Raw genomic sequence first — 27,976 nt, forward strand, 5'->3', positions numbered from 1 at the left:
CAACATAAAAAATATTGACAGACTTCCTTCATAGTTTTAGAAAGATTTTTAATTCGTTGATTACATGAACTTTCATCCAAGTTTATATAGAAAGAATATCATGAGCTAGCTCACGTAGTTCTAGCACAAGAAACTTGCAAAGAGTTGCAAGGGGAGTTTTTAGTAGACAAAAAACATCTTATAAGTGGTATTGAAAAAGAAGAGCAACTAACTACCACTGATTTGTATCCCTCTCATGATCATGTAGAACATGTTAAATATGGTATAGGTCTATTGATTAATAGTATGGAGGTACAGGTTTCTTGTGGGGCTGCCTACACTAGCACTCTTGATTGACATGTTGATAACATATTGGAGAAGATTGTTCGATCAACCAATGATAAGGACTCAACATCTTTTTTGAGTGTTGATGTTGATTTAGATTTAGACTTAAGAGTGTTTATATATGGTATGGATTCTTCTTGTGATGAATTTAGTTTTGAACACAATGTTGCCCCTAATTCTTTTTCACAGCTCGGTATGAAAGATGACATTGATGACGTGGATATGCATGATGAAACACTTTCTCCCACCTCATGTTCATTTGACTTATATCATACACCTACTAGTTCACCTTATTTGGAGAGTTAGATGAAGCTAACTAAAAATAAAATTGTTGCAACTCACTCACATTTTGATAACACATATAAGATGGTTGAAAAACATTTTTGGGAGGAACAATTAGAGATAAGACAAAAAGGACTCCAAGAACAGCTCTTACATTTGTATGTGATTAAGGAAGGGATGAAAATAATAAAATCTAACTATCTACATCTTCTTTCAGAACGTGATCATCTTCTCAATCTCACATACTTATATTCTAAGGCATTAAAGAAGGTAGAAGTGTATATCCTTTCTTACAAGCTCACATATACTAAGGACATTCTAGAGGCTGACTTAGGGACATTTTATGTGGTCAAAAATCTGATTGTTGAGCTTAGTCACGAATTAAATTTGGCACACTCTACCTTAGCTCAATGGTTAGATACGAGAGTTGAGGATGTTGACATTAATGATAGTGAGAGGCTTGATCAACATGGACATATTTCATTCACATTCAATGATCACAAAGTATCATATAACGAGTCATTGATTGAGGTTGAGGTTATGCATTGTGAATTTACAAATGAGAGTTCTCATCACTTTATGTTTGATCCATGCATGGTGGATTTGATGAGGTGCAAGTGTGGATTGTATTAGAGTTGGTATCATCCATTGTAGGATGGAGGTATGTTGTCTTTAAAAGATGAAACTACAGGCTACAAGTATCCAAATCGGGTGATTATGGAAGATTATTTACAAGGGCATCAATCATTTTTTCCCTATACCGATATTTATCCAAAAGGGTTGGTTACTTCTATGACACAAAGGTCTCATGTGGATATAGTTTTACAGGGTGGTTATGGTGCCAATTGCTACCGATTGGGTTACTTGCAAAGTTGACACATCTGTAGGGGTCTTGCATGGGTTGGATGTAGTTGCGAGGTTGTAGATTCTTTCAATGGTTTGTATCTCCTTATGGTTGATGGATGCAAGGGTAGTTTGTTTTGGGACCCAAGTATTGATAGAGTTAGCAGTTAACTTGGGTGGGTTCCATAGATGGGCTTTACTACTTTTGGCATGATGAAGACGAGTCAAGTTTGAGCAACAATAGTCTAATGATCTTCTTGTTCCTATTTTGATTTTTATAGATTCGTTGTGTGTGTGAGATTTGGATAATGGGTATGATATAAATACTTGCATAGTTGATGGAGGCATGATAGGTTAGCTTTTCGAGTTGCTCTCTACTGAGATGTTCACTCTCATGACATTTTCTATTATATTGCCCCACCATTTCTAGCACAATGACTTGGTAATTATGTCAGTTGGTTAGGTATTATCATCTCCATAAGTGCAAGTATTATAAGAGCTACTTTGTGATATGGGGGACATCACACAGGTCAAAACTTGGGATCCAGGTGGAGCATTCACATGGGTGGTTATGAACCGGGGAGTTAGGAGGAGTGATTTGTTTCATTCTGCTCTTGAAGGAGACTGGTATATTATTGAGCTCTTTCCATGTCTCGATATTAGAGGTGTATGCAGATAGAACTAGAGTGAGGTACTTGGTTGGATAATGAGAATCACCTCTTATGATAGCAGTACATGACAAGTTTCCCTAATTGGGTATACACCTAAGACATTTTGGGATCTTAGCATTTAGTTGAGAGGTGTTTTGGTTCATCTGTTGCTTCACGACTTTGGGGTTAGAGATGTTTACAACAATGTAGTGCAACGGTTGGGCAAAACATCAACTTTGAGACAACTCTAAGATCTAAGCATTTGGTTCTACCACACATATTCAAATTGCCTGGGGGCAGTCTTTGGGAAGGGAGTGTTGTCATGTCTCCTTTTCTAGGTGAATGAGTTTTGTTGTACCATTAGCCCATTTTGCTTTGGTTCCATGGGCTAACCGAGTATTCTCTTAAATTAGTTTAGTGTTTGGCCTAAGCAGTTTTAGCTGACGGTCAATTGGGATTGTTTTAGTGGGATTTCTTGACACTTACCATTTTTAGTAAGTCAACAAGCTCAACATTCTTGACATTTTGTAAGGTTGGACTAAGAGTGTCTTGTCGAGACCTTTCCGACAAGCTATCACACATACATATCCAAGTCCATCTGATTAGATATTTTAATGTTTTAAGATTTAATTGATTTATTATAAAGTGACTTTATAACTTAATTTCATATTATTAATGTCACTTTATTATATAGGCACTTTATTTCCTTAAGTGGGGGAAAACATATTATTTTAAAAAAGAAAAAAAAAAGGAACACTCGTCTAAAAACGTTGCATGAAATTTTTTGTTAAAAAATTTCTAAGATATATTATGAGACTTTAGGGCAAATATCCAGTTAGGGATATTGTATTAAGATTGAGGTTAGGTTTATGAATATGGTTAGTTTTATTATTAAAGTTAGGGTCAAGGTTAGGATAATAGTTTACATTTATCTCATGATTAGAGTTATGGTTGTGTCTAATTTTGATTATGGTCTTGTTTACAATTAAGATTGTGATTAAACCAATCTTATCCAAACATTATGATCTTATTTATATGCAATTAAGATTGTGATTAAACAAATCTTATCCAAACATCATTAATTAAATAATTTGCCAAATGACCTTATTAATTGCATAAATACATATTAAAAAAAAACTAATATTTCTCCAATGTTCCCGTGCAATATCTCCATTATACACATTACACCCTAAGATGCCATTGTTGTTTTTTTATCTATTTAAAATTTAATTATTCGAAAGTTAAATTAAAGAGAAAACTATAATTTAAAAGAGTGTTTCCCCCATACAGTACATAAATTATATAAATCATATTTTTAAACTACTCTAATTTCACACGTGATATGGGAATAAAACGATAGCTTGGAAAATAAACAAAGTAAGATAGCGTAACGGAATATAAGATTCCCAACATTTAAACTTGATTTTCTTCCGTCGTTCTGTGGATTATCCAAGAGTTATAACGGAGCAGCGAAAGTTTCTTCCATTATTTTCCTTTGCGTGTTAGAAGAGTCACGGCCGCGACGAAAGCAGGCTTTGGGACCCAAGAACAGCACATGATTCCTCGTGGCAATTAAGCGGTAGAGTTTTTTAATCTAGTCGGAGATCGAACCCTGCAGTGAACTTAACATTTGATCAAGAAACTTTCAACTTTACCCAGTTAGTTAAAATCTCTAATTTGTTTCCGAATTAACATGTTCAAAGATATTGATTTGAAAGTACTAAATTCTAATTCTACGAAAACGATCTTCGCCCAGAAACTTGAGAAAATTGGCATCAGCCGGACCATTGCAAGTCAGTCGTCTCTGGACTTCTCTGTAATAGCTTTTTTCTTTCTTCCTTAAAGTTGAATTGTGCTATACAGCTTTTGTCCGGCTCCCCTCTTCCGAATACTAACACCCACTAGGAAGTCTAGCAGTATGAATGTCTTCTGTGGTTACTGCATTGATCTATGGTGTATTCTCTCCTGAAACTCATTCTCTCAATGAAATTTCCCCCAACTGTTCTTATTCACTCGCCCCATAGTGTAGATCGAGTTTTAAGTTTATAATTTCTTTCATTCGTTTACTTCGAGTTGGCAGTGTTATGAACCCAAACTTCAACTAAATTAATCGTTATGCATGTCTGGCCCTATAGTTTCAAAGTGAAGAGGAAGATCGAGCTCTCTGTCAGAGCCTTACTGTCTATTCTTCATAAGGTCTTTGACTATTTTAAGAAAAAAGATTCTTCTATTTCTTCAGCTATGGAGCCTCAGGTGGATCCTAAGAAGCCCGCTGTACCCATCTCATATCCTTTGAAAACTCTGGAGGAGTTGCAAAATAAATCGTACTACGAGTCCTTTCATTTCCCTTTCAACAAATGCTCTGTGCCTTTGCCTCCTTCCAGAGCTTCGAAGCCACTAGAAAATAGGCCCAGGATGCTTGTTTGCCATGACATGCAGGGTGGATATGTGGATGATAAGTGGATACAGGGATACAACAACAGCGACGCCTATGCAATATGGCATTGGCATTTGATTGACATTTTCGTTTACTTTTCACACAATCTAGTCACAGTGCCACCACCTTGTTGGACCAATACTGCCCATAGGCATGGAGTGCAGGTACTTTAAGCCTTAAGCTCTTCTTTATCTGCCTTTTTGTTCCTGGTTATGCATTATATTGTACTGGTCCTATACAATTGCTTGCAATCTAGGTGAAGAACCAGTATATTTATTTCATATTATTCCCGATGTTATCATGATTTTAATTTTTTATATTATATAGAGTTAGACAAGTGCAGTTCTGTATGATTGTACTTTCTCTCTTATGAATATGTGAAAATTGCAATATATATCTTGAATGATATACGAATAATCCCTTTTTCTAGAAGTGTGTTTAGCATTGTAAGTGCTTTATTATTTTATCAATTGTAAGGTCAGTTTGTAGATGGTCACAGAGGCCTGGGAAGTGATCACAATCAACAGTCACCTAAGTCCTGTGAACAGTAAAATCCCAACCTAAAACTAATTAGAGTGTCAACAAAGGATTTGACGTTCATTTAATTGCATCCCTGCCTATGAAGTTAGTGAACATTCAATATGTCACTTTTAGTGAGAGTGGGACAAGTGATGCAAGTCTGATACAACTACAAGATGCATCCTTGTTGATCTGAAAATGCCCTTTAGAATGTTTTGGGACAAAGCAAGGCTTCATATCTACCCTAAAATGTTTAGGGTGGTATTGGCCATACATGTGCAGGAATTGGTGTGTGAGAAAATCTTCAAAACAGAGTATGAAAGTGGAAGATGTTGCCTTTTAGTTTTTCCTAAATGTTTAGCCACCTTCCTTTGACTAATCAAACCTTTCAATTTAGTTTTGCATGGTTCATAGAAACTGTTCTAGTTGGGATTTGATTATGATTATCATTTGGCACTTGCTTTCCAAGAATGTTTCTGGTTTAAAAATGAATATTTGGATCCTGATTTGGTTTACCTTGCCGGTTTTGAAATAAATGGACTTTTTGATTCCATTCTCTTTTTAAGTTTCTTGATACAAGCTCTAATTTTACGCATTTGTGGGCAGTACATAGGTCTAACTGTTTTCAGCTCTTTTTCGCAAGGCACAATCAGATCTGAACTCTTCTTGTCTGCTCATGTCACTTGTACCCCCTTCATGTAATTCAGAGAGTGATACCTGGAGCTGTCCAATCTGCATTGGCAATGAATTGTTTTTTGTTTTAGAAAGGTAATTTTATTGATCTAATTATCAGTTGGGGGTTTTTACCGTTGGAGATGTGATCCACATTGAAACTGAAATAAGGAGCTTAACAAAAAGCTTTGGTCGCAAAGAAGGTCAGCAGCACAGTGTTAGGGCATTCTGGCATACATATGAGAGGTTTTAGGTTTGAATCATAGGTGGTCTGTGGAAAAGAAAACATGATATCACAGCCAGCCTAGGAACCCCAAGCACCAAAGTGTGGTTTAATGTGGGGTGCTGGAAGAAATGAACCACACAGTAACTGTAAGGAGCCTATCAAAAAGCTTCTTTGATCACAAAGAAGGCCGATCACCTAGTAATAGAACACCCTAACATGCACACCCTAGGTTTGAGTGTTGTCCCATGGAAAATAACATTTACTCCACAGTTTAACTTACATCACTTACTCACATTGTTGTCCTTTTCACTCTATGTTGTATTACTATTTATATAGCACTCAAAACTGTCTTCAATGAACTGGGGTACACACTTTCTTCCATACTGCTATGTTGGCTTTAGTGACCATAACATAAATTTGTTCTTGTGTGTTCTTTACAATGACTAGGAAAGTAAAATAACAACAGTATGTCAGTATGATACAGCAACAATGATCAAACAAACTACTCTGAATGCAAATAAAAACTAATAAGTATAGGTAGCAAGCAAATGGTATATTTGAGAATGAAGAATTCACCTAAATACTACTACAAGGTCATGCATAGTTGCATAATCAAGTTTAGTTTAGGCTCTCAACTCTATATTGAATGCTTCAAGTACGTGTTATGCTGCTTATGCATACTTTAACTGTCATGGACCTTTTTGGCAATCAAAAAGCCTGTCAAGTGTGAAACTAGACCTATACCTGGTCTACTTCCTTTCATAGAATCTACTTGACAAACAAAAACAGCATAATGAATTTCAACTAAAGCTTATGCTTTGCATGACAAGCATTTTGCAATAACTCACCGAACAAGTACATGCCACCAACACTTTTCCATTTCTATTGTGGTTGTACAACTTGCTATGATGTTGGACATTAAGATTTGTATTAATCATTTTCATGAAACCATCGATGTGGACAGGATGCTTGAATTTGCATTTTGGAAGTCAAACAGCTCTCTTGGAGCCACACAATTTGGTTATTGAGTTTCATATGAATGATTATGGTTTAATTTGGTGGCAGGCTCATGCCCAAATTGTGTCCCTATTAAAGGGACCAGACAATTTTTTTTGAAGAGATCATTAAAAAGCAGTTACCTTCTTGTTTACCAAGGTGAGTTATTGCAAAGTTAGCTTCAGCTTTTCCACCCTTTTGGACAATTAGTCCAATAATAAATTGATCATTATAATCATCTCTCCATCAAAGTAGAGATGTAGGATACTAATGATGTCGTTCTGTTTAGTTGTCTCATATTTTTCATCTCTCAAGGGACTTAGAGCTCCTTGCCATCACTTCATTGCAGTATGCTTTCTAGCTTTCTTAAAGTTGGATGTTCAGCAATATAAGGCACCTTCAAAGTGTAATCAATCTTCCCTTCCTTCTATCTTTGCCAACTCCTCTACTATAATGTTCCCTTTGTAGCCAGTGTCAGTGGATGAGTTACTAGTACATCATTTCAACCCTCATGGCTTAATGTCATGGTTTGAGGGTCTCTCGCTTGAGCTGTTACCTAAACAATGGTGACATTACTAATCTTCAGTGATATTTGGGATCATGACCCTGCCTCTGCATTTGCTGTTTCACTCGTTTTGAGGGACTTACCATGTGTAGTAAGTCAATATTGGTCAGTTACCACTTTTGGTGGGGCACTTGGGTGTTTGGCTTTGGTAGTGAACATCTGGATTTAGAGTTGTTCTCTTGGAGAAATTTAATAAGCCAATCCTATGCTAGTTAGTTATTAATTAAGTTCTACTTGGTTAATAATATTATTAATGGCTTATTATAAAGTTTTGTGGTGCCAAGTTCATTTAATGGATATTTTATGAGTTTGAATTATGGCACCTAGTATTAGAGGGAATTATAATTTAATATTATATTCAAACTTTGTTAAAAGAATATGTACTTTTAAGTTATGTGAGGTGTGAAGTTGAAAACTCTAGATTGATTTGTCTTTGGGAAATATAAAAGGCCAAAATGCCAAAAATTGGTCTATTCTATGCATTCTTGTTTATTGAATTTGGTGTTGAGATAAGATAAATTTGTTAGGGTCCAAGGGACTGCCAAAAAAAAGCAAGAGGTCAACCCAGAATGGGAACACCAAATGGTGCTTGACGAAAGAAAATGAGACAATAAGAGCAAGAACCTACATCAAACTGAGCAACAAACTAGGTTGAGAAAAAGTCTAGAACTAAAGGATAGGCCCTGGGGAAAGAGGGGGCTGTGAGCTATCAATGAAGACTCGTGGAAGAGGAGGAAGACGACTACTTCTGGGTGAAGGTCTTGTGGGCTCTCATAGACCTGGAGAGATCAGAAGGGGGTCAAGCAGCCACTTGGTGCCATGTGTAGGAGAAACAATTGTGAAAAATGAGGTGATGAGCTGCTTGGAGTGCTGTCTCGTGGGTAACTGATGCTGAAGGGAGTGGTTCCGAAGGCCGAGGACCTCCTTTAGGTAAAGCGCGAGGCACTGCTGATCCGTATATGCAAAGGAGGGGAGAGACTGAGTCTCTCTGAACAAGCATTAGAATCTACCTTTGATCTCGTAGTAGATGGGGCAGTGGAAAATGAAGTGTGACTCGGTCTCAACCACCCCCAAATTGCAGAGTTGGCAGATCCTGCCTTCCTTAGGCAATTGATGGTCAGTTTGAATGCACAACTGGTGCAATCCCACTTTGAAGGAACCAAGAGATATGTAGACTGCACATGACCAGTTGTGAGATAGGTACAAGGGTGGAAGAATGATCTTGTTGGGTATATCAAGAAAGTGTTCCACATAGAAAGCCATTTTTTTTGGGCGAAGTCCCTTAGTGGGGCTCACCCAAATATGAGGAAATACTGCATGTAGATGTTCATCTCGACATGTGTGTTCATCTCTTGCTGGGATGACAAAAGACGTGTTGGTGCATCCATAGAGTATTGGAAAAGAGGAAGGTGATCAATATCGACCCCGATTGAACCCAGAAGGGTCGAGGCCAAAGCAAACTAGCATCGGGCCTGCGTTGAGTTTATTGAAGCCCACAATCGCCTTTGAAGAAAGGTAGGTTAGTTAGGAATTTTTGTGATGCCTCTCCTAAGAGTTAGTAAAGCACTTGAGGCGGCGTAAGAACCAAACAAGGTTGAAGATAATACCAAGTTTGAAAGGTGGGCCCCAAACTTAGCAACAACAATACTGTGAGGTATAGATTGCTTGCATTTGATTATGTGCCAAAGCAAGAGAGCTTGGAGTCGCTCTATAGAGGCCTAGTTAGATTCCAGCAGAGACGATCCTCACACCACAAACTTGTAGAGCACTGTCGGTCTAATCAAAGTATCCATAAGGGTCAACTTGGACGTAGTGTCCAGGAAGTGATGTCGGAAATACTATCTCTCAACAAGGGCCAAGGAGCCATACCCTTTGTTGATATGAGGCTGCATAATAGGTCTCGTAAAGAACTTGACCCCCAATTAAGTGTACGATGAAGAGAGATCCACCTCTACAACTAGACTATATATATCTCCTCTCCTATCACGAAGAGGCATGTATATATCAAAAGAATGCATTCTTTGTCAAGAACTAGTGGCTTTATTGATAGCAACCATTATAAGAACAAAATCAAAATGATTTTTTTAATAATATATTAACGTTATCATAAGTTACTACTCAAAAGGAAATATGTTGCATAATCAAAACACGAGCTCCATCAACTCGATTCATACTCAACAAGTCTTGCATTTCGTTGAGAAATTCTTCAGGTATTGCTGTGTCTTCTTCTATCTGAAGTTCTAAAAACACGCTGTGAAACTCTGCACGGTTTCGCTCCCCTTTCAGCTCATACATATCACTCTCATAACCAACATAGTTTGTTTTAAGATCCCATGCTGCAGTAAAGAGATGTGAAGTGATGTCGAATTGCTCCATCTCCTCTTTTGTCAAGTTGGGTTGGCAAGTTGGTTGGGGGTCCTCATTCCAGAAATCATTGTTTGCAGGGTGTCCCATTCTTAAAATGAAAGCAAATGTTGGTGATGGTACACAAACAATGAACATTTTCGCCAAATGGGCAAACTTGTTTAATTTTGGCATGCATTAAAAATGAGTCATTACTTATCAGCACTCATGCTTCCACCTCTGCAAACTTGCTTGACAACATTGGCTATTTAATGATCCGTATCATTTTTTAGATTTGAATCAGATTGTGGTCTTGAGAAGCGTGCCTGCTTTTGTCACAGCCAAGTCAGGGAGTCGGCATTTTTCATAACTTTTGAACCAAGCTCAATGTTGCAGTGTCATCACTTTTCATAACTTACAAACTTCATGGTTCGAGAGTTGTAAGGTTTTGAAAACTGGAGATGGGGCAACAATGTGAGCTGTCGGGGAGACGGGGAAAATAAGAACTTTGAAAGTCACTTGCTTCAGAACTTCTGAAAAACACCAATCTCCCAACTTTACTATGAAGTCTTTAAGTTTGTTTTATTATCTGCTATCAGATCCATTGGCAAGTACATCAACATGACTTTATACATGAGCATAAATCGGTCCTTGACTATTCTTTGATACTTAGGTGACAACTTATTAAAATTCTTGTGCTAGTAGTAACAAAGGTATATCCTGCTATATTTTTCCTTCAAATGTTAAAATCCTTTTAAAGGAGTTTCATAGCATTTATCTTAATATTAATATGTTCATAAACAACAAATCTAGTTCAGGTTCATTATTCTCTTTTGATATGTTCAAATGAACTAATTTAAGCTCTTAAAAATTAGAGAAAAACATGTCAATGCCCATATTTAAATTTTTACATTTTTCTGCCAAACAAAATTCTTATATATACCACACATACTAAGTTTCCTCTTTCATTTTCTGTATTTAAGGTCTTAGGGACTTTCATCACAGAATGGGAAGCGGGGGAGGCCGCGTGCAAGACCTTGTTAGCTTCAAAGGAGTCTGCTCACATGTATGCAGATCGTTTAACTGAGCTTGCAGTTAAACTAGGATTCGATGGTTGGCTGGTATTATATTCTACTTATAAGCTACCAATATTATATTATTTTAAGAACCGCTTACTTTATTTGACACAACTTTTATTTGTATTTCCTGCTTGAGCATTTTGCTAATATACTGAACTGCTTTCCTTTTGATGTTAATGATAAGCTAACTTAATTAATTTGGTGAATCTGGTAGTTCCTGTTTTAGTTTTGGTAGTTGTCGCTCACCAGCTCACTACTTGACATCGTCCATTGCCAAGAGCATATGTGCACAGCTAGGAAAGTAGGGTGGGCACCATGATTACCATGGTCTTATGTTTCTGATATGATGATGGAAAAATATTACTTGCAGCTTAATATGGAAGTCAATCTGGATTTGGACCAAGTTAGTAACCTCAAGGAGTTTGTAGATTATCTAACAGTGTCTATGCATCACTCATTGCCGGGTTCCTTGGTCATATGGTAAGTAAAGACACATATAGTTTGTTCCACTTTCTACATATCACAAGTAATAATTTCTCTGATTTCTACTTGTGGATATATAGGTATGACAGTGTGACCAAGGATGGGCAACTTAGTTGGCAAAATGAATTAAATGAGTACAATAAACCTTTCTTTGACATTTGTGATGGGATATTTCTCAACTACTCATGGACGGTACTGCTGTAAAAAAAATTTGGTTTGCTTTTATAGTTGAATTATCATTCTTTGTAGAATTCAAGGCTAATAGAATGTTCCGTTTTCTGAAAGTGCAGCAAGATATGCCTAAAAGTTCTGCTCTTGTGGCGGGAAAACGACAATTTGATGTTTACCTGGGAATCGATGTATTTGGAAGGGGGGGGCAATATGGTGGAGGACAATGGACGGTAATCACATTTTGACCTAAACAAATTGTAAACACTGTAATGACATCTTCACCTGAAAATATCTAATGTTAGTTCATGTTTTTAATCTTTTTTTTTTTTTTCCTCATTGATAAGTGATTAAGTTGGATAAGGACAAACTATATACAGTACTGCAGCTATCCTAGTTTTGTAATTACTTCACCCACATCATCTGCATATCCTTAATAAGAGATTCACAGGCACATATTAGTAATGCTGAAAACAATTATATAATTGTTGGGTTTTTCACAAAATCCCACACTTAAGACATTTTATTTTATATTTGGTGGGTTAGCCTTGTAAACAAAATATAAATATTCGATTTTCAAAATCATAGGAGGAGGATCACAGCCCCAAAATCTATCCCTAGAGTTAGCAGAGCTTCCTCAAATTGGCACATTTCACTATACTAAAGAGTGAATCAAAGATTATACAATATATCAATCTGACTTGGGGCATCCACAAGGTGCCTGCACATCCTCTAAATAGCATCACAAGGCTCATGCGATGCAAAATATACAAGGTGGCAATGCTTGTTTTGTGGCACTTCTCAACATAGAACAAAAAACCAAGTATTCCGTCCTCTCTCGAACATGGAAACCTCATATGCTAAACAATATGATAATGTGTGATCAAATAAGGCAACCCCAAGGTTTACATTGCAAACTAGTGACTTTCTGTTGGATATAACCAAGTGAATATTATGTGATCTTATTGGTTCTCACAAAGGGATTTACACAAATGTTGTTAATCAATTCTTTCTCCTCAAAGTGGCTGGAACTTGAATATTAAACTACTCTAGACTTGAAATAAAAGAATAAAGGAATGAGGGTTTAGAGAATCTAAACTACTTCTAACACCTAAGGACAATAATTAATGGACAGTGCTTAGATAATTGGATTCCTTAAACCAAGCTTTGCTTCACCACGAGCAAACAACTACACAAGATTAGATGCAATCTCCAAAGCTAATGAAGGATTTTCATATTGTAAACATTCATCTAAATACCCAATATTGGCACAATCCAAATGAACATCCACAATCAAACTATTGCTTGAGTGGGTTTAGACTGGCCATACACTGCAATTGGCAGTCAATGAAGTACAAATGGAATGAACCAAGGAATTCATCACATTTTGCCACACTTCTCCTTTAAAAATCAATTAACTTTAACTAAAATTCAAGAAGTAAGATAAGATAAATTTATTAATGTCCAACAAGAGACCACAATGGTGTCTAAGGGACTGCCAAGATACAGCAAAAGAAACCAGCCAAGAATGGGAGCACCAAATAGTGCCTGGGGAAAGGTAGAACAAAGAACAATATGAGGTGGGAGCGGCTGCCAGCCACAAGCTAGCTGCCCTCCACCTTGGAGAAGAAATCAAGAATCAAAGGGTACGACCCCCTCTAGGAGGAAGTCTTGTGCCCCCTCTGAGAATCATTGGAGGTGGAGAGCTGCTGCTGCGTTAACTCTTGCAAGGCCTCGCAAACCTGGTCTGTCCGGAGGAAGGGGGACTAAGTGAGTGCTTGGTGCCCTGGGTAGGAGAGATCACTGAGATAAAGGAGGTGATGAGCTGATCTGTGGTCTGTCTTGAAGTAGAAAGCATGCAAAATATAGAAATAACACACAATAATCCACCATATCTTCAATGAAAATTATGTATTAACTTTAATGTAGTCTTAGCAATAATTTTAATCTCTTCCTCCTACTACTACTCTAGTTTCTAATGGATTTACAAATGAGAAGGCCAAGCACTTTAGAGACCTCTCAATTGCAATGATGGGCTAAAATTCTTTTAAAATCAACAATTGAGATAATTTCGAGAAACCCTAATTAAGGTTTGTTACAACTAGTGCTTAAAAACATTTAATGTCATCCAATGACATGATTATAAATATTTAAATACATATCTTTTCAAGGATGAACTGAGCAAAGCTTTTCTCTTAGTAATACATTGACTACCAAATGTCTACTTGTGAATGAATCAGGTTGGATGAAGTTGAACTTGCTGACATAGAATTCTTTGAATGGTAGAAAATCTCTGGATGCCACTTTATCCCTTTCTTCATCTTTGTTTCAACTCCAACTCTTCATCATCATAAAGAAATCTCTTCATTTCTAGAAACGTCTCTTGATACTCAACATTAATCAGTCCTTGATTGATTGTGATGGTTTGTATTTGTAATAACCTTGTTCGGTTATGCTTCTAGCAATACCACTTATTCAGACATTTGACATTTCAACAAACGCTTGGCAAACAACCCAATTATCACTGAATATATGGTATTTAAAATTCCAAAACACGGTATCGGAAAATGCAACAATTAATCACAAATTCAATTAACCTTAGCCTTATACATTGCTCAAATAAATATCAAGCACTAGTATATAAATCTGCCATGTGAATTTGCACATTTAAATCTGAAACAACAAATGGCTCACAACAAATTCTGAATTTATTCATTAACTTACTATGCTTCAGACAATTATATTCCCGCTTGCAATCACATAAAGATTTTATCACCAGCAAAACCACAAACGTCCAGGCTTGAGAAATCCAAATCAGAATTTACAAGAAATCAGAGATATAAATTACCAAACTCTCCAAGATAGAATTGCCCTCTTAGCCACAATCAATACAGTTTGAGAAGACACTGAATTATTCCAACCGACGATTGCTCCTCAGCCATAGGAAATACAGTACGAGAAACCACCATGAAAATCTCATATTTCACAAGAAACCAATCTCCACTATACTTCAGCAATGGAGCAAAAACCTCAGATCAAATCCTTATACCTCAGCAAGGGATTTGAAAATTAGAACCTTGGAAAAGCCACAAAGGCAACAAAAACAAATAAATATTCAAGCATGCTTTTCTCAACAAATGGGCTTGTATTTATAACCTCCAAATTCCCTTTTGTTGCCAAAATGTAACTTCACTCAAGAAGCTTCACCACACAACATTAATTAGAAGCTTCCTTTAGATTCTCTCACTTGACTTGGCTTAACTAATTAATAAATGGCACTTTCCAATGATAACTCAATACTTAAGTGAAATTATAAAGCTAGATTATAACTTTATAATAAGTTATTTAATAATTAATAATAATTTGGCCACTAAAAATATAATAACTCCCAAAATACTCATCATTTAAATATGCCGTTTAAAATAGGAGTCATACCCACTATTTCTCCATGTGACCAAATGCACTTTCCAAAAATAGAAAGGGTCAATCTTAATCAACACCCAACTTAGGACAAATAGTAAGTACACCAAAATTAAGCCCAAACGAAGTCCAATTTGAGCCAAATGAAGACCAACCTATAGCTTACTGAAATATGGAGAAGCCAAGACCCTCCCAAGCCAAGCCATTGCCTCAAAAGTGTTAAATATTTTAGCTTTATATGATATTGCGAACACTATAATTTGGTATTGGCAAATTTGTATTATTTATTAATTAACGTGTCTCTGGAAGATTTTGTTTGCGCATATTACAGGTGTATTATATTCATCTCCTCTTGCACTATGGGTCCCGCAAATTGACTAGCAACAATTATGTTTTGGCAAGAAGGGTCTTAACTGGCAATGGTTACGTTTTGGCTAGAAGAATAACAAATGAAGGCAACTCGACTTACAAAAGAAAAACGGCTAGCACGTGGGTGCTCTCTCCTTTCTTTCGTCACCGCCAACACTGGTCATTACTTATGCAATTAGAAAATCGTGCAGCTAGGGTATTATATCAATCTTCATCTCTCAACATCATATGTTTTTTCTAGAAAATATGATTTGTTCTAATAAGGTGAACTGCATCAAATATAGCGGGCAAACTGGTCGTTCTGAGATTGCATAGTCTGTCGATTGCACTTTGATCTGTTTTCTTAACTTTTATGTAGTGTTGATAATCGAACACTCAAAAAGGTTCTGATGATCGGGTTTTTCACCTGTTTCTATTAGTTGTTTACATTGTTGATTCTTGTGTTGATGGAGATATATCTTTGTCCTCTGTAATAAAGTTTTCTAGATAAATAAAGGAATCATCGTTTGGGACTAGGTTGTTTCCCAAGATATATGAAGATGTTAATTATCAGTTTCTAGTTCAGATTTAACAAAAAGATCCTCTATCCACAGTCTACGAGGATCATAATAATAAGCTAATCTCTGAAACTCCAATGCTGGCAAACATGGGGACATTACAGTCTTCCCTCCCCGAGATTGCTTGTCCTCAAGCAATCCGGCAATACAGTGAACTCCAACCTCCACCCAGATCCCAAATGAAGAAGTACATGGCATCCCTGTCAACATTGAACCAACTGCATGCCAATATCATCAGGTCCATCAACATCACCTGCAATATAGCACCCAACACCTGTGTTGATGATGTGAAAGTTAGGGCATCACTAGAAGCTAACTCTATAGGAGATGTCAGCATACTCTTCTTCTCTGTAGCCACCCATATAATATATACTGGACTGGAATCGTGATCATCACCAACAATCCCAGGAAAAGATGTAGCTACAAGAGAACCATATACACTTATGCCAACTGTACCTGTAACTACATCCTCATCAGAATCTGTGGCTACAAGAACATCACCAACTACGGCTATAGAAAACTGAACCGTGTCTATAGATGGTGAAAATTGAGTCCAACTCCACTCAAGTAGGTGATTAACATCAATCTCAAAAAGGGGATTGTCATAGGGCAATGCTGCATCCATGTCGAACATAGGATTGACCACAAAGTGAGTATCGACATTGCATTGATCAGTAGTGTAACAAAAATTTGTCTCTACATCACTCACCTCATCATCAATAACATGTCTACTATTATTAGAAAACACATCTACAACTACATGCATACTGCTAAACTCCTTGGTAGATGGCTCAACCAACATAGAAGTGGTTGCTGATATGACAGTATCCTCACATGCTCCTACTTGCACTATCACTCCATCGCTATCAAATACATGGTCCTGGGAACTCATGCCAAAAACTCCATCATCTGACTCAACCTGACAAGAATTCTCATCACATTCCACCACAATTGTGCCCAACTCATGCAGAGTCTTATAAGAAATGTCCTGCACATCTGTAGCCGTAACTATATCATCACATTTCGCTCTTTGAAAAAGCGATATCATGCTCTGCTCAAATCTTGGATTTGAAATCAATTTGGTCATCTTTTTGTGATTTTGATTTAGCTCATTCACTAGCACGTCCAATTGTTTCACAATACCCCATATCCTAGATTCTCCATCCCTAGGCAAAGAAGTACGTCCTCTGTGAGTATAATATCTACATGGAATGAATCTCCTGTCACCATCCATGTCACTATACAAATCACAAAATTAATTTGGCAATCTCAGAAGTAAGCACCGACCAAAATAATAACCGAGCCCAATTCCTGTAGGTTGGCTGGAAACCCCTCTGATACCACTGCAATAACCTTGTTCAGTTATGCTTCTAGCAATACCACTTATATAGACATTTGATATTTCAACAAACACTTGACAGACAACCCAATTATCACTAAATATATGGTATTTAAAATTCTAAAACACGGTATCGGAAAATGCAACAATTTTTCACGAATTCAATTAACCTTAGCCTTATACATTGCTCAAATAAATATCAAGCACTAGTATATAAATCTACCATGTGAATTTGCACATTTAAATCTGAAACAACAAATGACTCACAACAAATTCTGAATTTATTCATTAACTTACTATGCTTTACACAATTATATTCTCACTAGCAAAACCACAAATGTCCAGGCTTGAGAAATCCAAATCAGAAATTGCTAGAAATCAGAGATATAAATTACCAAACTCTCCAAGATAGAATTGCCCTCTCAACCACAATCAATACAGTAAGAGAAGACACTGAATTATTCCAACCAACAATCGCTCCTCAACCATAGGAAATACAGTACGAGAAGCTACCATGAAAATCTCATAATTCACAAGAAACCAATCTCCACTATACTTCAGCAATGGAGCAAAAACCTCAGATCAAAGCCTTATACCTCAGCAAGGGATTTGAAAATCAGAACTTTAGAAAAGCCACAAAGGCGGCAAGCAAATAAATATTCAAGCATGCTTTTCTCAACAAATGAGCTTGTATTTTTAACCTCCAAATTCCGTTTTGTTGCCAAAATGTAACTTCACTCAAGAAGCTTCACCACACAACATTAATTAGAAGCTTCCTTTAGATTCTTTCATTTGACTTGGCTTAATTAATTAATAAATGACACTTTCCAATGATAACTCAACACTCAACTTACGTGAAATTATAAAGTTAGATTATGACTTTATAATAAGCCATTTAATAATTAATAATAATTTGGCCACTAAAAATATAATAACTCTCAAAACACTCATCATTTAAATATGCCCTCTAAAATAGGAATCATACCTATTATTTCTTCGTGTGACCAAATACACTTTACAAAAATAGAAAGGGTCCATCTCAATCAACACCCAACTTATCACAAATAGCAAGTACACAAAATTAAGCCCAAATGAAGTCCAATCTGAGCCAAACGAAGACCAACCTGTAGTTTATTGAAATGTGGAGAAGACAAGACCCTCCCAAGCCAAGCCATTGCCTCAAGAGATCCTCCATCCACAATAATTAGCCTACGAGGATCACAATAATAGGCTAATCTCTGAAACTCCAATGCTGGCAAAAATGGGGACATTACCGTATTCCTAAATTTCTTCTTCCCAAATAGCTTCTTTCTCATCCTTTAGAAGTGTTTATATTGATTATTTGGACTTATTTCCATAATGATGTCATCTCTAAAAACTGCTCATTTATCTCCTTGTCCAATTATGATGATGATGCCACAATCTAATCCGGTATAAGCCTACTAATAAAGGTGACTAATTGGAGCTATCTGTAACCTAATGTAGCACAAGCTCCTAAAGAATATTTTTTGACAACAAGATTTCAATGGTTTTTATCAAAAAGAAGACTTCTCATTTCGCCCATCCATTACTTCATTTATAGATTGTTCTTCATTCACAAGGTGGTCTTACCATCGGCATAAGTAGCTTTATCATAATATTAAAAATAGGCATATAAATAAATAATATAACATATTTATAATATAAATAAAATTAAATAAATAATAATGTAACTTATTAAATAAGTAATATAACATAATATTTTAATACAATATAATTATAGTAAATAATAAATGATGAATTCATTAATAACATTATAAACAAATGATATATTATTTTTTATTAATATATATATCCAATATAATATGTATAATTAATTAGATTAATATTCTATATTCTTCTGAATGACACAACCTTAGGAAATAGAAGTACAAATGAAATAGATGATTCCATGGGGACAGGATGGAGGATGGAGCTTATACATTTGAGCGTAAAAGATGTTTCTAAATCTTGCTCAGTCAACACTATTCTTCGGGAGCTATTTCCTTGCTTCTAAATTGCGCCAATGGAGGATGGTCTAAATATCTTTATCGATATGTCATAGTGAGTTAGAAATGCTACAAACATCACTAACGTAGGGTAGTTTGACATCGATTCTGTATGCATCAATAATTTCTATGTTAGAAGACATCCAACAATTCTTGATTGAAGGGAGTTCTGGCAATAAAGATATCTCATCTACGTGACACCTCTATGATTGATTCCTAGTTGTTTGAAGGAGCAAAAAATATATTCATCACCATGGGGTGGATATTTCCATTGGCATCTATATTCATCACGTCATCATGAATATATTATATATTTAATTGAAACATTTGAGGCTCAGGTGTGCTAGGTGTAATTTCTTTCCGTAACTACCCATTGCATTAGAGTACTACACTAGAAAGAGCTGTTAGTAATTGTGTTGAATCTCAACTTGACAATTATCACTATCCACCTTGGTGACTCCAAATGACAAGGTGACAAGGTGACTTCATGGCAGATTGAACATTACTTGATTAATGCGCACACATGTTGTCAATTTTTAAGGTGGTCTCATGGTCGATGAATCACATGAGCTTCTCATCGTTGTAAAGGTTAATAGTGGATCCTTTGTGAAGCATTGAGTATCATAGTTGGAAATTGAATCTTTTGGTCACTATTATGTTCTCATATTACAATTACCCGAGCCATTGATATTGTGGGATTCTACAAGAACATCAAGAAATTGTGAGTTTGAGGGAGTGCTAATTCAAAAGGTCTATATATTATATGGGGACATTAGAAAGCTTCAACTGACTCTGCTCAAGGAGTCAATGGAAGTAAAGGATTATCAATGAACTTTGAAAAGGCGAGAACTGATATAGCTACCTCGTTCTCATCTGAAGTTTTAAAGTACTCCAAATTATCAAATTCTTTTATAGTATTGCAATCTAGAGTATCATTTTTGAAGGGTGAAGAGGTGAACTGAAATTTGAAATAGGATCATATGTGATTGGCTGAATATCAATATCTGTAATGAAATAACTTGACCATTGGAAGAGATAATATGAAATATTCTATAAATACTTGATAATAACTAAGAGTAATAGGCCACTCCGAGGGGGCAACCTCCAAATATCTCCAATGAGAACACACTTCACAATATGATGTTTAAATAAGATTCACAACCTCCTATATATACCTAATTATGCTTAGGCTGAATAGACACAACCCTACATAACACCTAGGCCGACCTACTTACCTAAATAATAATAAAATAATGATACCATGACTTAATTATGGATTAAGATAGCCACAAGTTGACTATTCATAACCCTATATACACCAATATTAAGGGCATAGCATGCTCCCTCTCTTCAAAGAAGCATTGTCCTCAATGCTAACCAAGTGTAGATTCTTTTGAATGAACTCCTCATCCTCCCATGTGGCCTCTTCAACTAGTAAATTCTTCCATTGGATGAGATACTAGGTGAGTGTTCTATTCCTCAACTTCTTCATGCGTGTTTGAAGAATGCACTTTGGTTCCAAAATTCTTCTTCTTTCTTCATCAAGCTCTAGTGGTACTATTTGAGTGGGAATATTCTACCCAATTACCTTCTTCAAACAAGAAACACGAAAAACTGGATGTATCTTTGTTGTTGGTGGAAACTCTATCTTGTAGGCAACACTACCAATCTTTTGCATGATTTGGTATGGTTCATAATATCTTGGAGACAACTTATTATTCCTTTTTTTTACTTCATCGAGATTTGTTTATAAGGCTGCAATCTCAAGAAGACCCAATCCCCAACTTCAAAATTTCTTTCGCTATGATGTTGGTCTGCCTATTGTTTCATTTGATTTTGTGCCATAGCTAAATTCTCCTCGAGTCCTGAAAGTATTTTTTGTTGATGAAGCAAGTGGTTCTCTATTGCTTGAACTCTTGGTGACATCTTTAATGATGATGTTATGGAAGGAGGATGATATCCATGAAGTGCCAAAAATGGAGACATTTTTGATGAGCTATGACAAGAAGTATTGTACCACCATTCTGCAAGAGGTAGCCAATCTACCCATTGAGATTGTTTCTCTGAAATGAAACAACATAGATATCTTTCCAAACATTTATTAACAACCTTAGTTTGCCCATCTGATTGAGGATGGTATGAAGAGCTATGAGCCAATTGAGTACCCAAACATGAGAATAAATCTTTCCAAAAGTGACTTGTAAAGATAGGATGACGATCACTGACAATAACCCTAGGTGTACCAAGTAGCTTTTGGATATTCTCCAAGAAAACTTTTGCCACTATACTTGCTGTAAAAGGATGTGATAATGCAATGAAATGTGCATATTTAGTGAGGCAATCGACATTATGACCTTTAGATTTGGGAAGCCCTATGATGAAGTCCATGGATACCTCTTCCCACTGTTGGCTAGGAATAGATAAACGTTGCAAGAGACCTCGTGTCTTAATTGTCTCCCCCTTATTTCTTTGACAAACAAAACATTCAACCACAAATTTTTGAGCATCACCTTTTAGCCCTTCCCAAAAAAAATCTTGCTTGACCTGATAATATGTCTTCAAAAATCTTGAATGACCACCAACTGGGAACTCATGTAGCTCTGTGAGAATTTTGTGTTTAAGAGTAGAATTCTGGCAGAGATACAAGTGCTCTTTATACCAAAGAATATCCCCCTCTAAACAAAACTTATCTGAACTACTAGGATCACTTTTTACTTGTTGGATGAGAGTACTTGTTGCAACATAATTTTGCCACTCTGCTTTGGCTTCTACCACCCAATTTGCTTGTAATATGGAAAGGGCACACAATAAGGCTTCATCTTTTTCATCCTTCCTGAGAGTGGATTGGCCACAATATTTTCCTTCCCTTTCTTGTATATAATTTCAAAGTCATATCCCAACATCTTAGTGACCTATTTTTGTTGCTCTTCCGAAGATAATCTTTGTTCCAAAAACTATTTTAGGCTATCATGATCTGTCTTAACCTTGAAGTGTCGACCCATTAAATAAGGCCTCCATTGTTTAACTACGTGAAGGATTGCTAGTATTTCCTTGTCATAAATAGGTTTGAGTTGATTTTTACCTTTCAATTGACGACTCTCAAAAGCAATTGGTTGACCTTCTTGCATGAGAACTACTCCTATCCCATTTCTAGAAGCATCACATTCTACAATGAATTCCTTGGTGAAGTCCGCAGTGGCAAGCATTGGAGTTGTACACATAGCCTTCTTCAATTTCTCAAATGCTACATTGGTAAATTCATTCCAATGAAAATAATCCTTCTTCAATAGAGTGGTGAGGGGTGTTGTGATATGATCATAATTCTTCACAAATCTTCTATAGTACTCTGTCAATTGTAATGTCCCCACTTATAGGGTTAGTTAGGGACAAGTAATACTTGAAAAAATAAATGTTAAAATCACAATAATAATAAAACTAACTATATTATTCTACCCTCTAAGTTAATGCCAATCTTAAGGACGTCTCTAGATTGGGCTTCATAGCTAATAGCTACTTTGCTGTCATCTCGGGAGCGCACCCCTTAAGATTCTTCTTGGACAGGCATCCTCTATCCAAGGCCAACAACATATGCATATGTTTGACAACATCAGAATATTTTGGCAACACGGAGAATTCTCGGCCATGGTGGTCGGTTCAAGGTGTTAATACCTTGCTAGCCCCATGCTTCGAGTCTTATAATTCTCCTAATAGATTAATGTATTATTACTTGATTATCGGCTATGGTGGACAATGGAGATCTTGATATCTCCATGCTATATGCTTCGATATCGAATCTCAGCCACGGCGGACAATGTAGATATTAATATCTCACATGCTTCATGCTTCGAGTTCATATTGATATCCATGGTGTTAACTCATGAGCTAACACAATATTATCCACAAGTATTGTTCATAAATAAATTCATAAACATAATTAAACAACTATAATTCATAAACATACCTTTCTTAGCTTCTTTAGTCGCACCCTTTCATAATACAAATCCTTTGAAAAGTCACAACACTTCATAGTTATAATCCTTTCGAAAAGTCACAAGTCTTCATAACTAAAATCCTTTGGAAAAGTCCCAATACTTTATAATTAAAATATTTTTGAAGAGTCACAATTGTTCATAATTATGACCCTTTCAAAGGTTCGCATCCTTTCCATATCATTGATAACTTTTTAGAAAGTCACTTCCTTATTTTCTTCATATTACTTTCCTTTTCCATTTCTCCTTTTGAACTCCTCTCTTCTTCTCTTCCTTTTCTCCCCTCTCTAAAATAAACTCTCCTCCCTTTTATATCTTAATTTTAAGGAGTCATGTCTATTTGTTAAATCTTTTTAGACTTTTCATTAGATTTAGTTGATTTATATTATTCTATGTTATATTATTTATTTACTTATTTGTGTTTATTATTATTTATTATGAAATTCTATTTAGAAAGTTAACATACTTTCTATAATATTGTCTCTTGTATTTAATTTTATTTCTTTATTTACTTTTTGAAAATTTATTATTTTTTAATTATTTAAAATATCATACTAAATATTATTTCATTAATAATATAGATTATATAATTATTATTTCCATGAAGAGGGTTTCCAGGCAGAACTTTTCAAACTTGGTGCTCCAGTTCTTGGATCTTACTTTCCTACACTCTTTAATAGAGTGGTTTGTACTGGGTTGCCTGATTCTTGGTTTAGACATGTGGTTTACCCTATTCACAAGTTTGGGCTTGCTTCTGATTTGAGTAACTACAAAACTATTATGATAGGACATACTTTTGCCAAACTTTATGCCACTGCTCTGAACACCATGTTAACTAGTGAGATTGATAGAAGAGGCTGTAGGGCTAAAGGACAGGCTGGTTTTTGAACAAACTATTAGACCATGGATCATGTTTTTACACTGCAGGCTATCATTGAGGAGGCTAGACACTGCTCTCAGAAGTTATATTGTTGCTTTGTGAACTTTTGCAAGGCCTTTGATTTTGTTCCTAGGTTGGCTTTATTTCAGCGGCTTTAGAAGATTGGGATCTTAGATATGTTATAGGTTGCTATTAGGAGGCTTTATGAGAAGGTTACCGGTAGGGTCAAGACTCCGGAGGGCTGTTTTGATCCGATTCAGAGCACCATTGGGGTGAAGCAGGGTTGTCTTCTTTCTCCTAAACTGTTTGGTTTGTATATTGATGAGTTGGAGGATTTCCTTCTGAAATCCTCTCAACTGAGAGATGGGTGTTATTTGTATCAGGCTATGCTCCACGGAGTTTTCGGGACGGGGACGTTTTAGGGACGGGAACGTGTTTCCGGTACGGGTACGGGTCGAAGCCAAAATTTAGGGGACGGGACCTCAGGGGACGGCTATAAAATATAGGGGATTTTAAATTTTTTATATATGGAGAATTAGACTTCTTTAGAGATATATTTCTGATATGCATACCATAACAATGATAAATCATAACATTGATAAACCATTCACCATAGAATACATGGAAATTGAAAACTATTAAGATTAGAATCAAAATGAGAATATGATATGATGATATATCCGAATATCGCATACAATTAGCAAAAATGCCCAAAGGCTCCAAGTATCAATCTATCATCATCATGCATGAAATGAAAATCAAAATGACACAATGAAAGTAAATACTAGAAGTGTAAATGAGATGTCCAACTCCATAATAATCAAAAGCAATAATGTATCTGAGTATCTGAAAAGCAGAAAGCCAAATATATGGCTGTCCTCTAGGAATCTAAATCTCTATCTAAATCAAGATCATCATCAATCTCATCCTCTGAATCACTGGCAGGGGTAGGCAGAGGGTCCTCATCCAATGGAACTCCAAGCAGCCCTGGGGGTGTGTTATCCTCATCAATCTGCAATGCATCCTCAGGATTAACATCCCAACGTAGTGCTGGAGTCTGTCGATACTCAAGACTCTGTCGCTCCTGTAGTCGCAATACACTATGAACAGCCACAAGCTTCTCTGATCGTCTAGAGGTAAGGTTGTTCCTCTTGACCGATTGAATGAAGCTATATGTAGACCAATTCCTCTCTGCAGCAGAGGAACTCGCAACCTGTGAGAGAAGACGGGTGGCAAGGGCTTTTAGCTCAGGTGCATCTCTACCATGCCATGTCCACCATCCAATCGGGTCCTTTTGAGCTAATGTAGCTCTATCAGTCCTCGCCTCTGGTCTACCAAATGTTGGACCACGAAGATTGGCAAAGTCAAGCCATTGCCCTCGAATTTTTGCAGCATCCTCTGCACTATACATTTTTGAAAGGGCCTTGAAGAAGCCGTCCTTCACCTATATTGAACAAACAAAAATTAAGAAGTGAGAACTTAGAGTTTATAAACTTTACAAATAAAATAAAATATTTAAAAATGTATTATAAAATCAGAATTCTTTAATAAATTAAACTCACCTCCTCATCATTAGATGGAAGCACTCTCCCAGGCCTTGGTGCATACCATTTTGGATTGACTGCATAGGCTGCCATATGAAGTGGGTTGTTCATAGTGTTCCACCTTTTCATTACAATGGGCTTAAGATGCTCCTCGTAGAACTCCAAAGTAGGTTCCTTATCTTTAACAGCTTGCTTGATCTGCCCAAGCATGCTATCAAAAGTCTCATAAATCTCTCCAAGGCTAGGAGAGTCAGTATCAGCATATCTAATGACCTGCACAATAGGGTCAATGAAGGAGCAAATGTATCTGCAAATGAAAGAAAATTGCAAGTGAGAAACATAATATGTTAAAAAAATCAGCAAGTGCTTAAATCAATTTTTTTTTTTTTATTAAATCAGCAATAATAACAATTATGATATCCACCAATTCTTAAGTTTCTTACCTCATTGTGGTCCACCAATGTTCATCTAGGATTCTTCGTTTGACAAGTCTTCCATCTGGGGTGCTTGATTCATGCCATCTATTCCACTCTGCATTGACCACCATGGATTGTAAGGCCTCTTGGACCTCAAGCATCCTCTCCAACAAAATGAAGTAGCTAGCATATCGAGTCTCCACAGGCTTGAGGAATTCTTTTTTGGAAAATGTCCTAAATAATGCAAGAGATGTGTGATGATTGCAAATAAACATTTGCACGTCTCTAGCCTCAAACACCATAGTCTTTATCCAATCAATTTTCCCAAAGTCCTTCAAGGTGTTATTCAATGCATGTACACAACATGGGGTCCAAAAAATGTGTCTATAGGTGCTCTCTATTATCAATCCAGCTGATTTACACACACGGGCTGAATCAGTGACTACTTGCACAACATTTGAAGTCCCTACCTCTTCTATAGCATCCTTCAAAATCTGAAATTGGAAGGATGCATCCTTCTTTTTTCCCGAACAATCAATGGCTCTAAGAAAATAGGCCCCTGCTGTACTAGTGACAATAAGATTGATGAGTGGCCGATGTTTGATATCGGTCCAACCATCCATGATAATAGAACATCCATCACTCATCCATGTTTGCCTCATATCCTCCATCAAAATGTTTACTTTTGAGTACTCTTTGTCAAGGATAGTGGTGCGTAATTTAGTCTCTCCTGGTGGTATAAATGAGGGACCAGCAGCATAAATATCTTTGCACATTTGTTTATAGAATGAGGAACGAGAAACATGGTATGGTATGCCATGAGCAACAAGAAATCTGCCAATGGACTCTTCAGCTCTATCTTTTGCTTGTATGTTAAATAAATCAGCCACATTGGTATCTCTCTTAGTCTTGGCCTTTCCCTTCCCTTTACTAACAGTGCTAGTGGGAGTCAATGAGGGTGTGGGTGTGCTACTCATAGGACCCCCGGATTTCAATAACTCCCCCTCCACATACAACCTATTGGCCTCAAGTTTTTCTTCCTCCGTAATTTTTTTGCAACCTTTCACCCCTTGCCCACCTATCCATAAAAGATGGCAATACACTCTTGTGTAGCTCCCAAAATAATGCTTCTTACATAAATGACACTCCCATTCCCTACTACCCCCCGAATTTTTCTTCTTATTCTTGTCTACTTTTGTGGCAAATTGTAGGAGAGGTTTCTTAGGGTTGAATGGGCCTTTGGCATATTGTTTTAAGGCTTTGGAAGGGCACTCAAATGGATTAGGCATAGGGACATCTACATTAGGCTCATCAATGGCTGCCCTAGGTCTTTTTCTTGGTCTTTGTAATTGTGACACTTGAGTTTCTTGCATGGCAACTTCCATGCTATCACTACTTCCCTCACTCTCACTGCTGCTCATGTTTTTGCCTTTGGATTTTACAATGATTTATAGTATACTGCTGCAAGTTATAGAAAAAAAAAAATTTCAATGTTCCATTAACATGCCCTCTTTATGTCATTGAAAAAAATGAAAAATGACAACAAACAACAATGAAGTTTGAATCAAACAAAAAGAAAATAAAAAACATACCTAGAATGAAGTAGAAATGAAGGCAAAACTTTCTCTTCCACCTCCAAAACACACTCCTCTTTTGTTGTTGTTGAATGTTCAATGTTTTCCTCTTCCTCTTCCCAACTTGCAAACAACTCCAAATGAGCAATGAACTCCAACTTTAACTATTTAAGAAGACACATTAGGGTTAACAACTTAACATCCATGTGGGCCCTAGGCGGAATAGAAAAGATTAAATTTTTTTTTAAAAAAACCATTTTTTTTAACTTTTTAA

At 36.4% G+C, this 27,976-nt stretch overlaps 2 protein-coding genes across 2 annotated transcripts in view; one reads left to right on the forward strand and one right to left on the reverse strand.

Moving 5' to 3' along the window:
* The first annotated feature begins 3,529 nt into the window (after positions 1-3,529).
* LOC149549291 (cytosolic endo-beta-N-acetylglucosaminidase 1-like) overlaps positions 3,530-27,976 on the forward strand; it is a 231,080-nt gene continuing 206,633 nt past the window's right edge. The window contains exons 1-5 of the mRNA XM_089792735.1: positions 3,530-4,700; positions 10,841-10,978; positions 11,307-11,416; positions 11,500-11,611; positions 11,710-11,820. Of these exons, the coding sequence (XP_089648861.1) occupies positions 4,215-4,700; positions 10,841-10,978; positions 11,307-11,416; positions 11,500-11,611; positions 11,710-11,820 (957 nt within the window). The 5' untranslated portion in view covers positions 3,530-4,214. The remainder of the gene's footprint in view (positions 4,701-10,840; positions 10,979-11,306; positions 11,417-11,499; positions 11,612-11,709; positions 11,821-27,976) is intronic.
* On the reverse strand, positions 24,954-27,936 carry LOC149549292 (uncharacterized). Its single transcript, XM_089792734.1, has 4 exons — positions 27,721-27,936; positions 26,156-27,589; positions 25,731-26,019; positions 24,954-25,612 (listed from the first exon to the last, which is right to left on the reverse strand). Exons 2-4 carry the CDS (start codon positions 27,547-27,549, stop codon positions 25,049-25,051), a joined length of 2,247 nt encoding a protein of 748 aa, XP_089648860.1. The 5' UTR covers positions 27,550-27,589; positions 27,721-27,936; the 3' UTR covers positions 24,954-25,048.

The sequence above is a fragment of the Cupressus sempervirens genome, chromosome 7 (assembly GCF_028749045.1).
Source record: "Cupressus sempervirens isolate cs-2001-9-10 chromosome 7, ASM2874904v1, whole genome shotgun sequence".
Lineage (NCBI taxonomy): Eukaryota > Viridiplantae > Streptophyta > Pinopsida > Cupressales > Cupressaceae > Cupressus > Cupressus sempervirens.